General features: G+C 41.6%; 1 protein-coding gene across 19 annotated transcripts in view; it reads right to left on the bottom strand.

Moving 5' to 3' along the window:
• Positions 1-17,529, bottom strand: part of LOC106611333 (dystrobrevin beta) — a 57,082-nt gene that overhangs the window by 19,705 nt on the left and 19,848 nt on the right. For 16 of the 19 annotated variants that reach the window (XM_045723643.2, XM_045723641.2, XM_045723645.2 and 13 more), the window contains one exon: positions 1,569-1,643. The exons of the other annotated variants lie outside the window; for them this stretch is intronic. In XM_045723643.2, the coding sequence (XP_045579599.2) occupies positions 1,569-1,643 (75 nt within the window). The remainder of the gene's footprint in view (positions 1-1,568; positions 1,644-17,529) is intronic. 19 annotated transcript variants of the gene reach the window in all.

Genomic DNA, 17,529 nt, shown 5'->3' with positions numbered 1-17,529 from the left:
GGAGGACATCTTTAAAGACACAGGGGAAGACATCTTTAAAGACACAGGGGAGGACATCTTTAAAGACACAGGGGTGGACATCTTTAAAGACACAGGGGAAGACATCTTTAAAGACACAGGGGAAGACATCTTTAAAGTCACAGGGGTGGACATCTTTAAAGACACAGGGGAGGACATCTTTAAAGACACAGGGGTGGACATCTTTAAAGACACAGGGGTGGACATCTTTAAAGACACAGGGGTGGACATCTTTAAAGACACAGGGGTGGACATCTTTAAAGACACAGGGGAGGACATCTTTAAAGACACAGGGGTGGACATCTTTAAAGACACAGGGGAGGACATCTTTAAAGACACAGGGGAGGACATCTTTAAAGACACAGGGGAGGACATCTTTAAAGACACAGGGGAGGACATCTTTAAAGACACAGGGGAGGACATATTTAAAGACACAGGGGAAGACACAGGGGTGGACACCTTTAAAGACACAGGGGAGGACATCTTTAAAGACACAGGGGAGGACATATTTAAAGACACAGGGGAAGACATCTTTAAAGACACAGGGTAGGACACAGGGGAGGACATCTTTAAAGACACAGGGGAAGACACAGGGGAGGACATCTTTAAAGACACAGGGGAAGACATCTTTAAAGACACAGGGGTGGACATCTTTAAAGACACAGGGGTGGACATCTTTAAAGACACAGGGGTGGACATCTTTAAAGACACAGGGGTGGACATCTTTAAAGACACAGGGGTGGACATCTTTAAAGACACAGGGGTGGACATCTTTAAAGACACAGGGGTGGACATCTTTAAAGACACGGGAAGACATCTTTAAAGACACGGGAAGACATCTTTAAAGACACAGGGGAAGACATCTTTAAAGACACAGGGGAAGACATCTTTAAAGACACAGGGGAGGACATCTTTAAAGACACAGGGGAGGACATCTTTAAAGACACAGGGGAGGACATCTTTAAAGACACAGGGGAGGACATCTTTAAAGAAACAGGGGAGGACATCTTTAAAGACACAGGGGAGGACATCTTTAAAGACACAGGGGAGGACATCTTTAAAGACACAGGGGAGGACATCTTTAAAGACACAGGGGAGGACATCTTTAAAGACACAGGGGAGGACATCTTTAAAGACACAGGGGAGGACATCTTTAAAGACACAGGGGAAGACATCTTTAAAGAAACAGGGGAAGACACAGGGGAGGACATCTTTAAAGAAACAGGGGAAGACACAGGGGTGGACACCTTTAAAGACACAGGGGTGGACATCTTTAAAGACACAGGGGTGGACACCTTTAAAGACACAGGGGTGGACACCTTTAAAGACACAGGGGTGGACACCTTTAAAGACACAGGGGTGGACATCTTTAAAGACAGGGAGCACGGGGAGGACATCTTTAAAGACACAGGGGAGGACATCTTTAAAGACACGGGAGCAGGACATAAGAGGCTAGAAGCAGTTGGTGTTCTGCGAGGAACTCAGAGGAAATAAGTTAGAAATGATAGCTAGCTATAGGAGCATATCAAAGCCAATTCTGAGGCACTTACCTTTTAGTAGGAGTAGGTACACCAGAGGACATGAACATTGTGTTGTTCATGTTGTTGGCTACTGGCTTCGGCTGACTGTAGTAAAACACAAGATTACACCACTTTATTGTTACACTGTGAAAACAGACTTATACACCGAATATGGGGTTACATTACATTACTGTAGGAGTCCTAAATATACCACCAAGCATTATCATACAAAACTACTGTGCTGTATGTAGTAACAGAAGATTACAGGACTTTATTTCTACACTGTATGCGAAATCGTAATAAAAAAAGAAATGTTCTTTTTTACCCTTTTTTCTCCCCAATTTCGTGGTATTCAATTGGTAGTTACAGTCTTGTCCCATCGCTGTGACTCCCGTACGGACTCGGGAGAGGCGAAGGGCAAGAGCCGTGAGTCCTCCGAAACACAACACAACCAATCGGCACTGCTTCTTGACACAATGCCTGCTTAACCCGGAAGCCAGCTGCACCAATGTGTCGGAGGAAACACCGTACACCTGGCGACCGTGTCAGCGTGCACTGCGCCCAGCCTGCCACAGGAGTCGCTAGTGCGCAATGCGACAAGACATCCCTGCCGGCCAAACCCTCCCCTAACCCGGACGACTCTGGGCCAATTGTGCGCCGTCCCATGGGTCTCCTGGTCTCGACCGGCTGCGACAGAGCCTGGACTCGAACCCAGAATCTCTAGTGGCACAGCTAGCCCCGCGATGCAGTGCCTTAGACCAGTGCACCACTCGGGAGGCCCCTCTGTATGTGAAATCTACATTGTATATTGATGCTATTCACTGGGGAGATCTGAGGGTTCTGTCTCTACGGGGAGATTTGAGGGAGGACAGGGGACATTTGCATGTAAATGTAAATTACTGTAAGATTAATGTATAAGCAATCATAACTAGACTCAATGGATGCAACCTTACTTGTTGAAGAACTGTTCTTATCATACAGGGAACAAATGTACTGTATGTAGAAGATTGCTACTGATTGTGCTGTTCAGTATGTGGGAGTTAATTTGGCATGGTTTGTATGAAAGAATAATAGACTTGGCATTTTATTTTAATGCTATGAGCTTAAAATGAATTAACACCAAACAAGAGGCACAAAAGCAGACAAGGAATCTAAATAAACTAGAAGTCGGAGACTGGTGAGGAACTGGGAAAGGAAAGGTGACATTGCACTGCAGAAGGTCATTTGGGCGAGTAAACAAAGAGGTCCATCTGGCTTTCATATCAGCAGTGCTGTCATGTGCTAGCTGGCTGGCTGGGACTCTCTCTGTTTGGTCCTGTGCTGGCTGGCTGGCTGGGACTCTCTCTGTTTGGTCCTGTGCTGGCTGGCTGGCTGGGACTCTCTCTGTTTGGTCCTGTGCTGGCTGGCTGGCTGGGACTCTCTCTGTTTGGTCCTGTGCTGGCTGGCTGGCTGGGACTCTCTCTGTTTGGTCCTGTGCTGGCTGGCTGGCTGGGACTCTCTCTGTTTGGTCCTGTGCTGGCTGGCTGGCTGGGACTCTCTCTGTTTGGTCCTGTGCTGGCTGGCGGGACTCTCTCTGTTTGGTCCTGTGCTGGCTGGCTGGCTGGGACTCTCTCTGTTTGGTCCTGTGCTGGCTGGCTGGGGCTCTCTCTGTTTGGTCCTGTGCTGGCTGGCTGGGACTCTCTCTGTTTGGCCCTGTGCTAGCTGGGGCTTTCTCTGTTTGGTCCTGTGCTAGCTGGCTGGGACTCTCTCTGCTTGGTCCTGTGCTCGCTGGCTGGCTGGGACTATTTCTGTTTGGTCCTGTGCTGACTGGCTGGCTGGGACTCTCTCTGCTTGGTCCTGTGCTCGCTGGCTGGCTGGGACTCTGCTTGGTCCTGTGCTCGCTGGCTGGTTGCCTGACGACAAACTGAATTATTCCGCTGCTCTATCGTTCGCTACATACAGTAGATGGCAGTCTCAGACTGAAGTATCTTAGTCTATGCTGCTGACATTGCTCATCCAAATACTTACATATTCTTAATTCCATTCCTTTACATTTGTATGTATTGTGAAATTGTTAGATATAACTGCACTGTTGGAGCTAGAAACACAAGCATTTCGCTGCACCCGCAATAACATCTGCTAAAAACGTGTATGTGACAAATACAATTTGATTTGATTGAAAGGCTGGGGCTCTCTCTGTTGGGCTAGATTATCCTCACTCACTGGCTCACTACAGACCCCCTCTCTGGCTGCATCCCAAATGGCATCCTATTCATTATACACTGAGTGTACAAAGGAATACCTGCTCTTTCTGTGACAGACTGACCAGGTCAATCCAGGTAAAAGCTATGATCCCTTATTGATGACACCTATCCACTTCAATCAGTGTAGATGAAGGGGAGGAGACAGGTTAATGAAGGATTTTAAAGCCTTGAGACAATTGAGACATGGATTGTCTATGTGTGCCATTCAGAGGGTGAATGAGCAAGACAAAAGATTTAAGTGCCTTTGAACGGGGTAGGCCAGGCGCACCGGTTTAAGTGTGTTAAGAACTGCAATGCTGCTGGATTTTTCCCTTGTGTATCAAGAAAGTTCCACCACCCAAATGAAATCCAGCCAACTTGACAACTGTAGAAAGCATTGGAGTCAACATGGGCCAGCATCCTTTTGGAATGCTTTCGACACGTTGTAGTCCATGCCCCGACGAATTGAGGCTGTTCTGAGGGCAAAAGTTGTGCAACTCAATATTAGAAAGGTGTTCCTAATGTTTTATACACTCACAACTTTGACCAGGGATCAAATCAGTGTACTGTATAGGGAATTGGGTACCATTTCAGAAGTAAACTCCGCTGCTCGGACCAGAGATCTTCAAATTCACACTCTAGTCCCATGTATGGTGAAATAACAGTTACAAACCGATTTTGGTATTTTTCTCCATCTCATCCATATAATCTACAATTTTTTCCCCTATCTCCATTCAGATGTAGGCTATTAACAGGGTGATCAAATACAATTAAGATCTTATATCTTTCTAATTTACAGTACCAGTCAAAAGTTTGGACACACCTACTCATTCAAGGGTTTTTCTTAATTTGTTACTATTTTCTACATTGTAGAATAATAGTGAAGTCATCAAAAGTATGAAATGACACACATGCAATCATGTAGTAACCCCGCCCCAAAAAAGTATTAAACAAATCAAAATTTATTTTATATTTGAGATTCTTCAAAGTAGCCACCCTTTGCCTTGATGACAGCTTTGCACACTCTTGGCATTCTCTTAACCAACTTCATGAGGAATGCTTTTCCAACAGTTTTGAAGGGGTTCCCACATATGCTGAGTATTTGTTGGCTGCTTTTCCTTCACTCTGTGGTCCAACTCATCCCAAACCATCTCAATTGGGTTGAGGTTGGGTGATTGTGGAGGTCAGGTCATCTGATGCAGCACTTCATCACTCTGCTTCTTGGTAAAATAGCCTTTACACAGCCTGGAGCGGTGTTTTGGGTCATTGTCCTGTTGAAAAACAAATGATAGTCCCACTAAGCACAAGCCAGATGGGATGCAGTATCGCTGCAGAATGCTGTGGTAGCCATGCTGGTTAAGTGTGCCTCGAATTCTAAATAAATCACAGACAGTGTCACCAGAAAAGCAACCCCACACCATCACACCTCCTCCTCCATGCCTCACAGTGGGAACTACACATGCAGAGATAATCCGTTCACCTACTCTGCGTCTCACAAAGACACAGCGGTTGGAACCAAAAATCAACCAAAAGGACAGATTCCCACTGGTCTAATGTCCATTGCTCGTGTTGGCCCAAGCAAGTTGGCCCAAGCAAGTCTCTTCTTATTGGTGTCCTTTAGTAGTAGTTTATTTTCAGCAATTCGACCATGAAGGCCTGATTCACGCAGTCTCCTCTGAACAGTTGATGTTGAGATGTGTATGTTACGTGAACTCTGAAGCATTTATTTGGGCTGCCATTTCTGAGGCTGGTAACTGTAATGAACTTATCCTCAGCAGAAGAGGTAACTCTCTGTCTTTCTTTCCTGTGGCGTTCCTCAAGAGAGCCAGTTTCATCATAGTGCTTGATGGTTTTTGCGACTGCACATGAAGAAACTTTCAAAGTTCTTAAAATGTTCCGCAGTGACTGACCTTCATGTCTTAAAGTAACGATGGACTGTCATTTCTCTTTGCTTATTTGAGCTGTTCTTGCCATAATATGGACTTGGTCTTTTACCAAATAGGGCTATCTTCTGTATCCTATTTGACTAAGCCATGCCTCCTTGCCTGGCCAACATTCCTCATCTCCCACTTCTTCTAATGCGACTAGCCCTGATGCTCCTCCCTCTTTTTCCCCTGCCCCGCTACAAAGTTTCTCCCTGCAGGCGGTCACTGAGTCCGAGGTGCTAAAGGAGCTCCTTAAAAACTTAAACCCCCCAAAAACATTTGGGTCAGACGGTTTAGACCCTTTCTTCTTTAAGGTTGCTGCCCCTATCACCACCAAGCCTATTTCTGACCTTTTTAAACTGTTTCTCCTCTCTGGGGTGGTTCCAATGGCTTGGAAGTCAGCCACAGTGCGTCCTTTATTTAAAGGGGGAGATCAAGCTGATCCTAAATGTTATAGGCCAAAAGTGTTGGAAAAACTTGTCAATCAACTGACTGGCATTCTTGATGTCTGTTATATTCTCTCTGGTATGCAATCTGGCTCCCGCTCAGGTTATGGATGTGTCACTGCAACCTTACAGGTCCTCAATGATGTCACCATTGCCCTTGATTCTAAGCAATGTTGTGGTGCTATTTTTATTGACTTGGCCAATGCTTTTGATATGGTAGACCATTCCATTCTTGTGGGCCGGCTAAGGAGTATTGGCGTCTTAGGGGTTTTTGGCCTGGTTTTCTTACTACCTCTCTCAAAGAGTGCAGTGTTTAAAGTCAGAACATCTGCTGTCTCAGCCACTGTCTGTCACCAAGGGAGTACACCAGGGCTCAATCCTAGGCCCCACGCTCTTCTCAATTTACATCAACAACATAGCTCAGGCAGTAGGAAGCTCTCTAATCCATTTATATGCAGATGATACAGTCTTATACTCAGCTGGCCCCTCCCCAAATGTTATGTTAAAAGCTCTACAACAAACCTTTCTTAGTGTCCAACAAGCTTTCTCTGCCCTTAAACTTGTTCTGAACACCTCCAAAACAAAAGGTCCTGTGGATTGGTAAGAAGAATTCCCTTCTCCTCACAGGTGTGATTACTACCTCTGTCGGATTAGAGCTAGATGTTCTTTATAAAACCCCCTGTTACAAGTACTTGGGAGTATGGTTAGAAGGTACACTGTCCTTCTCTCAGCACATATCAAGGTTAAATCTAGACTTGGTTTTCTCTATCATAATCGCTCATCTTTCACCCCAGCTGCCAAACTAACCCTGATTCAGATGACCATCCTACCCATGCTAGATTACGGAGACATAATTTATAGATCGACAGGTAAGGGTGCTCTCGAGAGGCTAGATTTTCTTTACCATTCAGCCATCAGATTTGCCACCAATGCTCCTTATAGAACACATCACTGCACTCTATACTCCTCTGTAAACTGGTCATCTCTGTATACCCGTCGCAAGACCCACTGGTTGATGCTTATTTATAAAACCCTCTTAGGCCTCACTCCCCCCTATCTGAGATACCTACTGTAGCCCTAATCCTCCACATACAATACCTGTTCTGCCAGTCACAGTTCTGTTAAAAGGTCCCCAAAGCACACACATCCCTGGGTCACTCCTCTTTTCAGTTCGCTGCAGCTAGTGACTGGAACAAGCTGAAACACACACTCAAACTGGCAGTGCTGTAAAGTACTTAAGTAAAAATACTTTAAAGTACTACTTAAGTAGTTTTTGGGGGGGTATCTATACTTTACCATTTATATTTTGGACAACTTTTACTCCACTACATTCCTAAAGAAAATAATTTGCTTTTTACTCCTTACATTTTCCCTGACACCCAAAAGTACTCGTTACATTTTGAATGCTTAGTAGGACAGGAAAATTGTCTAATTCATGTACTTATCAAGATAACATCCCCCGTCATCCCTATTGCCTCTGATCTGGCAGACTCACTAAACACAAATGCTTCGTTTGTTGAACTGTGCCCCTGGCTATCCATAAACTAAAAAAAACAAGAAAATCATGTTGTCTGGTTTTCTTAATATAATAAATTTAAAATTATTTATACTTTTACTTTTGATACTTAAGTACTCAAGTAGTATTTTACTGGGTGACTTTCACTTTTATTGTGTCATTTTCTTTTAAGGTATCTTTACTTTTACTCAAGTATGAAAATTGGGTACTTTTCCACCACTGCAAACTGGACAGTTTTATCTCCATCTCTTTATTCAAAGATTCAAGCTGCGGTTCAAACTCATAAAAGATACACTCTGGTCTACTTACACTCGGCTTATGCTAATGTGGGAATCCGAGTCACAATCTTGGAGGGCGGTCCAAATGATTAGCCAAGCAAAGGAAGTTTGCAACGTAAGGCCCTCAGCCCTCGTTTTACTCGAGCTTGCGAGTGTATAATTATGTTCACTCCGGGGCCTGAAACTACCCATAATTGTACATCCACTAAGAAAAGGCTGGCAAAACTTAAAAACATCAATGGAGAAGTCAACATACTAGTGTAAGTAAAAACGAATGTAAAAAGGTTAGAAATTGTGCTACTAATGCAAATGATGGCACAAACATGTCTCGTAAAAGAAATTGTTTTTGTTTGGTTATCTTTTGGAAATTGTAAAAATAAAACATTTTCCTTCTTCAGAAGTTCCAGCTAGGTAGGCTAACGTTAGTTAGCTAATTAATTTGCTAGCTATCATACAGTAGGCGTATATTAATAATAAAATATTTAATATAAGTAGACATGCAATCATAATTGACTGTAGCGCATATAAAGCACCCAGTGGCTGAAAACACAATCATCGCGGGATGAATGAGTGACAAATTTCCGGGCAAGGGCAGTCCATTTAAAAATCATTCCTTCCTCCCTCACCCTGCAAGTGTATACTCGTCAGACGTCATGATACGTCATCAGAAGTGTCCACTGAGGGCTGAGGGGATAGGGTGTGTCTTTTAAGTGTTTGGACTGAAGCCATGGACACTCTTACTGACAGTTGTGGCTGCTTCGTTTGATGTATTGTTGTCTCTACCTTCTTGCCCTTCATGCTGTTGTCTGTGCCCAATAATGTTTGTACCATGTTTTGTGCTGCTAGCATGTTGTGTAGCTGTCATGTTGTGTTGCTGCCATGCGATGTTGTCGTCTTAGGTCTCTCTTTATGTAGTAGTGTTGTGTTTCTTGTCGTGATGTGTGTTTTGTTCTATATTTAATTTTTTTATTTTAATCCCAGCCCCCGTCCCCACAGCAGTTTTTTTGGTAGGCCGTCATTGTAAATAAGAATTTGTTCTTAACTGACTTGCCTAGTTAAATAAATAAATAATATATATTTTTTTTTAAGTATCCCACCCCTACCTTGTCACAACACAACTGAGTACTGATATCATAATAGTATTAGCATACTGCTCGTTTCTCCAAAATGTTTTCAAAGAATGTTCAACCTGTATAGTACTGCATCATATTTTCATCAGTATCTCTCTTAATAAGCAACTGAATTCATTATTCACTCACAGTACTACTAACGAGTGAGGGGGCACTCAGGGGGTCAGCAGAGTATTTGTATTACCATGAAGATCCAATATTAGATCCCCCAGAGTCAAGCTAATACTTTCAAGGCCCACTTAAGCAATAATGCTCGAGGGGGTGTGGTATATGGCCCGGCCTAAGGGCTGTTGTTATGCGCAATGATATATTGGCCATATACCACAACCCCCCCCCCCCCCCCCCCCCCCCCGAGTTGCTATTATAAACTGGTTACCAACTAAATTAGAGCAGTAAAAATAGATATTTTGTCATACCAGTGGTATACAGTCTGATATACCACGGCTGTCAGCAAATCAGCATTCAGGGCTCAAACCACGCAGTTTATAATAAGGAACATATTTTTAACTACTATTTTTAAACCTCCATATAAAATCCCAAGTCCAAAACAATAAAAATAGTATTTTGATCCAGTTCAGACAAGGAAAAGGGGAGTGTAATAGGAATATACTGTCCCTAGAAATATATCTCTAGTTTAGTAAAATACTGACAAACAAGTCAAATCTCAACTCAAATATTTACGACTAACAATAAGTGTAAAAAGCCAGCGTCCACTTTCATCCAGGACCCTAATACTATAATAACTGAGATAAGAGGATATAATGAGATCTCACTCACCTCCTTTAGAGGGTAGAAAGCAACAGTCCGGCTAGCAAAATACATCCAACCATTCAAGCGCTGCTGTAGCCAGCTGCCTACCCTGGTCCGCTCTGCTCTTAACTGAGCCAGCAGCATCTTAATGAACTACACTGCTGCTGTCTCCAAGGAGACCCAGCAGTCACATGACTATGACGATACAGTCCCCTCCTCTCCTCTCCCTCAATTTAAATTGAAGGGGCTTTATTGGCATGGGAAACATATGTTTACATTGCCAAAGCAAGTGAAATAGATAATAAACAAAAGTGAAATAAACAAAAAATTCAATAAAAGAATAAAATAAATAAAACAATTTCCCCAAAAAAACTCTCAATACCACACTTCATCTCAACCTCTAAATAGACTAGATTTTTTCTCCCGTCAATTTGTTTTTGTCGTTCTGTGAAATAAATGCATGACTGCTTTCTCTGATAATGACATTTACATACGTGTACAGTTCCTTCGCCCAGGCAGCGCTGACACTTATCCAGTACTATACTATCCTCTGAGAAGTAAATCATCAAACCTTTCAGCAAACAGTGTACAAATATAACTCCTATTTACTGAGTGGTATTAAGAGTAGTGGTTGAAAAGACTTATATAAAAGGTTTAAGAATGACGTGCTCTGAGAATCTCTCTCTCGGTCTCTCTCTCTCTGCAGGTAAAACTACGTATATGTTGTTCTCTGGAGCTAGATGGTGTCCATGTTGATTCTGTCCATGTTGATTCTGTCCTTGCTTACAAATACCTGGACAGACGGAAAGCTGTCTTTTAAAAAGCATATTGATGACTTCGTTAAGAAGCTAAGAATAAAAATGGCCTTCTTTTCTAGAAATTGGTCATGCCTCTTGCTAAATAGTAGAAAGCAGATTATTCAGTTGACTTTTCAAAATCGGTCCTAGACTATGGCGACATCACCTATGATGCTGCCACTTCATTAAAGCCGTTAGATGCAGTTTCTTATAAACACACTGCGCTTTATTACGGGAGACATTTTTAGTATTCATCACTGCATTCTCTACCAGAAAGATGGATGGCCCTCTGATGTCACATAGGATGATACATGAAAACATAGCAATGTATAAGGCCCTTTATAAAAAGTCCCACAGTACCGAACGTCATTACTACAGCTCAGACATAGGAGTTACCACACCCAGTCTCAGGGATTGATAACTCTGGAAAATCTTTTGGTCTCGGAGTTAGGTAAATCAGCTTTTAGTTCTTGCACCGTATTTGTGGAACAATCTTCCAAATGTTATTACAAAATAATGTTTTGGTGCAATTCAGAAAGCTGATTGAGGACCTTATTACTGATGATGATGATTTGTATTTTTTAATGTTGCTTGCATTTTATATTTATATTTTGATGTGTGCATTTTCTGTCATTTCTTTAATTTAAGGCTCATATGTAAAAAGGGACCTTGGTCTCAGTAGGACTCCCTGATAATGATTTCAGTCCCGTGATGTCACAAGTTCCCATCACAACATTCCACAACCCACTCAGAGGTGCCACAGAGGTCAAAAGGTCAAATAATAAGAACAAGTCAACAGTATATTTAGGCTTTCTATGATCAAAGTCCTGCAATGAGCTAGCTTAGCGTTGTCACGAAGAGTGGGCATCTAATGACAATGTATGACATTCTACTCATTGTGCCTTGCCTGTTGCATCGAGGACAGAGAAGAGTAGGCTGTATTTTCATAAATGTCCCCTAGCTTTCATATCAGTCTCGCCTCTATTCCTGGTAAGACATCTCTTTCGTTCTATTTCTGACTTCATAAATCCGCTTGAAGGAAAGCATTTGGAAATAATATATGCAACCTGCAAAAAATAAATCTAATGAATCCACAACTTCCCGGTAATGCACTCTCCGTCTGTCAATATCCCTGTCATAAAATTCAAATCGTACTCACAACAAAGTGAATTGCATAGCTATTTCCAATTGCAATGACAGTATTGACTAAAAGATGATTGAAGGAATAAAACAACATGAGACATTTGGTCATTAGACTGAGTAAAGGTTTGGTGGTGAAAATATTTACTGTTACGCTGAGTATGACCTGGTCAATATTTTAAACTCATATTTTAGGACAGTACAGGTAGTATTTATTTTTGCTTAAGCCAGTTGAGGACACAGTAGTTTTAGATGTTCTAGATTAACAGTGACAGTCCATCACAAAATCATAACTCTGCTCCCCTTTGTGTAGTGTATAAATCCACTGGAAGCTCACCGTCAGTCTCAGGTGATCCTAAAGTTACAGTTTGCTTATAGCTTGCTGAGGAGCTAAGCCATACCAAGTAGGGCTGGGCGATATGGCCAAAATATCATATATATTCTTTTTCAAAATTTTGACGGTATTTTATGTTTTTGAATAATAAAAGTTATACATTTTATTTTTGAGTAGTTCATGACCCTAGTGTGGCAACACATAAATGCTAAGTTATTTCAAATGGGGCTTTCTCCATTCTGATTGTTTTATAGAGCTCAATTCAACTTCAACCTAAAATAATTTCCTGGACTCATTTGAGATCATTTCCACACTGTCACGATATGGGCATAAAAAAACTAGGCCTTATTTTTTATCAAATTGCGATTTAAATGCGATTTAGATCAAAACACTTGGGTGAACTTTTGGAATCATGGAAATAGAATGTTTATTCTAATTCTATAGTTAGAATATAAATAATAGTGGGAACTTTGAATACAGTGTTGTTTGACATGACAACGAATGAAAATGCCATGGATGAGTTATTGTGACAGGGTAGGAACCAAAGTGATGTTCAGTGTTTCCTAGGGGACCCTAAATCTTTCGCTACATTAAATCTTTATTCATATAGCCAACATATACATGCTTCGCCTATTCCTCTTTGATTTAGAAGATACTGTTGTACAAACAACATGCTGATTTAGGCCTCCACCAGCACTGGTATCAGGGTGTATTAGCTAGCTACATTTGCTCTGACTCAGTAATTTTATTAGCTAGCCAGCTAACTAGCATTAGTGGCTAACACGATTTAGCTTAACTTGCTAAGAAAATACAAACTAGCTGTTTGCAGATGTATGAAACACAAACTAATATTGTAATTATAGAACGCTTGTGGATTTATATTAAGATCAAAGTGGAAACAACATCGTTGCATTGACCATGCAAGACTGAACAAAAGTGTCCCCTGGTCAAACAACAACAAATGCGCTCCTTGAGTGACAGGGGGTGGGACCAGGTCTGTGTGGAAAGCATCATGGAGAGAGAGAGAGAGGGAGAGAGAGAGATATGACTCAAGTAGCGGCATATCACATTTAACAAACCAAACATTCAAACACCGTTCTAGAAGGTAAAGTAAATACCCAAACCGGTCCGTGCATCAATACCGGTATATTGCAAAATACGTATACCGCCCAGCCCTAATACCAAGTATCTCCTACCCACTGTCACAAGGGTCTCATTGCCTCAATGGGTTTAAATCTTGACCATTGGCAATAGCCTATACTATTTATCCTTTCATGCTTCAAACCCAGCCATTACATCTGGCCATGTTTAACACTGCAGCCAGAGTTCCATTTTTTGGTATTTTATTAAGATCCCCATTAGCTGTTGCAAAAGGAGCAGCTACTCTTCCTGGGGTCCACACAAAACATTAAACATGACATAATACAGAACATTAATAGACAAGAACAGCTCAAGGACAGAACTACATACATAACCGTTCAAAAAATTTGAGGTCACTTAGAAATGTCCTTGTTTTTTAAAGAAAATCACACTTTTTTGTCCATTAAAATAACCTCAAATTGATCAGAAATACAGTGTAGACATTGTTAATAATGTTGTAAATGACTATTGTAGCTGGAAACGGCTGATTTATTTATGGAATATCTACATAGGCGTAAAGAGGCCCATTATCAGCAACCATCACTCCTGTGTTCCAATGGCACGTTGTGTTAGCTAATCCAAGTTTATAATTAGAAAACCCTTTTGCAATTATGTTAGCACAGCTGAACTGTTGTGCTGATTAAAGAAGCAATACAACTGGCCTTCTTTAGACTAGTAGGGTGTCTGGAGCTGACCCTTGCAGACTTGTTTACGTGCGTGTGGAAGTCTTCCGACTAGCTTGGAAAGACAGCAGATACTGCACGGTACTGCTCGATCATCCTATTTTTCCAACCTAATTGAGGAAAATAAGAACAATCCGAAATGTATTTTTGATACTGTCGCAAAGCTAACTAAAAAGCAGCATTCCCCAAGAGAGGATGGCTTTCACTTTAGCAGCAATAAATTCATGAACTTCTTTGAGGAAAAGATCAATATCATTAGAAAGCAAATTACGGACTCCTCTTTAAATCTGCGTATTCCTCCAAAGCTCAGTTGTCCTGAATCTGCACAACTCTGCCAGGACCTAGGATCAAGGGAGACACTAAAGTGTTTTAGTACTATATCTCTTGACACAACGATGAAAATAATCATGGCCTCTAAACCTTCAAGCTGCATACTGGACCCTATTCCAACTAAACTACTGAAAGAGCTGCTTCCTGTGCTTGGCCCTCCTATGTTGAACATAATAAACGGCTCTCTATCCACCGGATGTGTACCAAACTCACTAAAAGTGGCAGTAATAAAGCTTCTCTTGAAAAACCTTGACCCAGAAAATATATTTTTTTTTAAACTATCGGCCTATATCGAATCTCCCATTCCTCTCAATTTTTTTTGAAAAAGCTGTTGCTCAGCAACTCACTGCCTTCCTGAAGACAAACAATGTATACGAAATGCTTCAGTCTGGTTTTAGACCCCACCATAGCACTGAGACTGCACTTGTGAATGTGGTAAATTACCTTTTAATAGCGTCAGACCGAGGCTCTGCATCTGTCCTCGTGCTCCTAGACCTTAGTGCTGCTTTTGATACCATCGATCACCACATTCTTTTGGAGAGATTGGAAACCCAAATTGGTCTACATGGACAAGTTCTGGCCTGGTTTAGATCTTATCTGTCGGAAAGATATCAGTTAGTCTCTGTGAATGGTTTGTCCTCTGACAAATCAACTGTAAATTTCAGTGTTCCTCAAGGTTCCGTTTTAGGACCACTATTGTTTTCACTATATATTTGACCTCCTGGGGATGTCATTCGAAAACATAATGTTAACTTTCACTGCTATGGGGCGGCAGCGTAACCTAGTGGTTAGAGCGTTGGACTAGTAACCGAAAGGATGCAAGATTGAATCCCTGAGCTGACAAGGTACAAATCTGTCGTTCTGCCCCTGAACATGTTCCTAGGCCATCATTGAAAATAAGAATTTGTTCTTAACTGACTTGCCTAGTTAAATAAAGGTAAAATAAAAAAACACACAGCTGTACATTTCAATGAAACATGGTGAAGCCCCAAATTGCCCTTGCTGGAAGCCTGTGTTTCAGCGAGGGCTGAATATTTCAGCCAATATTTTTATTGGCCAGTCTGAGATATGGATTTTTCTTGGCAACTCTGCCTGGAAGGCCTGCATCCCAGAGTCGCCTCTTCACTGTTGAGACTGGTATTTTGCGGGTACTATTTAATGAAGCTGCCAGTTGAGGACTTATGAGGCGTCTGTTTCCCAAACTAGACACTCTAATGTACGACAAGTACTCAGTTGTGCCCCGTGGCCTCCCACCCTTTCTATTCTGGTTAGAGCCAGTTTGCGTTGTTCTGTGAAGGGAGTAGTACACAGCGTTGTACGAGATCTTCAGTTTCAAGGCAATTTCTCGCATGGAAAAGCCTTCACTTCTCAGAACAAGAATAGACTGATGAGTTTCAGAAGAAAATTCTTTGTTTCTGGCCATTTTGAGCCTGTAATCGAACACACAAATGCTGATGCTCCAGATACTCAACGAAAGAAGGCCAGTTGTATTGCTGCTTTAATCAGCACACAGTTTTCAGCTGTGCTGGTTTTCTAATGATTAATTAGCCTTTTAAAATGATAAAAACTTGGATTAGCTAACACAACGTGCCATTGGAACACAGGAGTGATGGTTGCTGATAATGGACCTCTGTACGCCTATGTAGATATTCCATAAAACATCTGCCGTTTCCAGCTCCAAGTGTCATTTACAACATTAACAATGTCTACACTATATTTCTGATCAATTTGATGTTATTTTAAATGGACAAAAAAAAAAAAATTGCTTTTCTTTTTCTTTCAAAAACAAGGACATTTCTAAGTGACCCCAAACTTTTGAACGGTGGTTTACATTTTCTTTTTTAAAGCATACGTAGCCTACATATCAATGCATACACAAAAACTATCTAGGTCATTTAAACATCCTAATTGCACTGTTTCCTTTCGGTTCAGGCCTACTAATACAAATTTGTATTAGAAAACAGAAGACTAGAACAACGTCCTACATGGCTGCCATTACATCTGGCCATGTCTTAACACTGCAGCCAGAGGTCCATTTAAACACCATCATCCTAATTGCATTGTTCATTCATTCCCTTTTTGACCAGGACCAATGGGGCTCTAGTCAAAAGTAATTCACTATAGGGAATAGAGTGCCATTTGGAACCCCTTTAGGGCTTTGCTAAAGATAATTTGAGAAAGTGGATGTTTTTCCCCCCAAAATGTATTCCAAAAAGGGTTCCAGGGAATATTTCTGGAAGGAAGAGCAGTGTAATTGCCTCAGATTTTAAATTGAAATATAAAAATGAAGAAGTAGAATCCATGTGCAAAAGAAACGGAACATTGTGCCATCTGGTCAGAGCCGATATGGTGATGAGAGAGTCTGGTTTTATGAGATTTACTTCTAAGGCTGAGGTTTTACAGTCTGAATATTACTTTTCAGCCCCATCTAACTTCATTATGGTCCATAATACTGCACTACTCAGACTCATTCCCTGCTGTCACCACATTCTGATAAAAATTGTGTGTTTGGTTTGGTAGAACCCAGAAACAAGTTTTCAACATCATTCCTATTTTCAAGGGAAGGGAGGGATAGAGGGAGGGAGGGAAGGAAGGGATGAATAGAGGAAAGAAGGGTAGAGAAGAGAGGGATGGAGGGAGATGACAGCCAGGAGAGGGAGGAACTCTGAATAACCCTCATCCTGTGTCAACTTTTACTGGGACTCCAAAATAGCAACAATGCAGCACACTAACAATAGCCAGGTCCCAGATCTGTTTGTGCTGTCATGCCAAACAACAATCATACGGTAGGAGTTAGCAAGAAAGCACCAATAGATCTTTTGCCTACTCCAATGTCATTGTCAAGTCAGATTTCATGTTTTCCATGACAATTCCATAATGAGTTGGCAAGAGAGCAGTAACAGACTGGCACCCAGGCTACAGAAACTAGCTATAGGCTATAGCAAATCTGGTTACTAGTGAGGTATAGTCAACTTGAGGCCAGTTTTAGCTACAATCTACACGTCATGAAAATGGATCGCTCCTACAGACAGTGAGTCAAGTAGCTGTGGCTTGCTATATAAAAGCAGGCACAGGCATCCAGTTACTGTTCGATATGGAACACAGTAGATATTATTCTGAAATAACATGAAATGTACAGAAATGTAAGTTCAGTTATGTGACAGCCAGTAGGATATAAAACAGTTTCTATAATGATTTTCAAGAAAGGCTTCACAGCCAAAGCCTTAGATTTACAGCAAAGCTCAAGCTTCATTACAGAACTAACAAAGGGTTGATGGGGACGAAAATGTTGTTCAAAGC

This window comes from Salmo salar, chromosome 09 (genome assembly GCF_965601325.2).
Source record: "Salmo salar chromosome 09, fSalSal1, whole genome shotgun sequence".
Classification (NCBI taxonomy): domain Eukaryota; kingdom Metazoa; phylum Chordata; class Actinopteri; order Salmoniformes; family Salmonidae; genus Salmo; species Salmo salar.
This window is presented reverse-complemented; position numbering and strand designations above follow the sequence as displayed.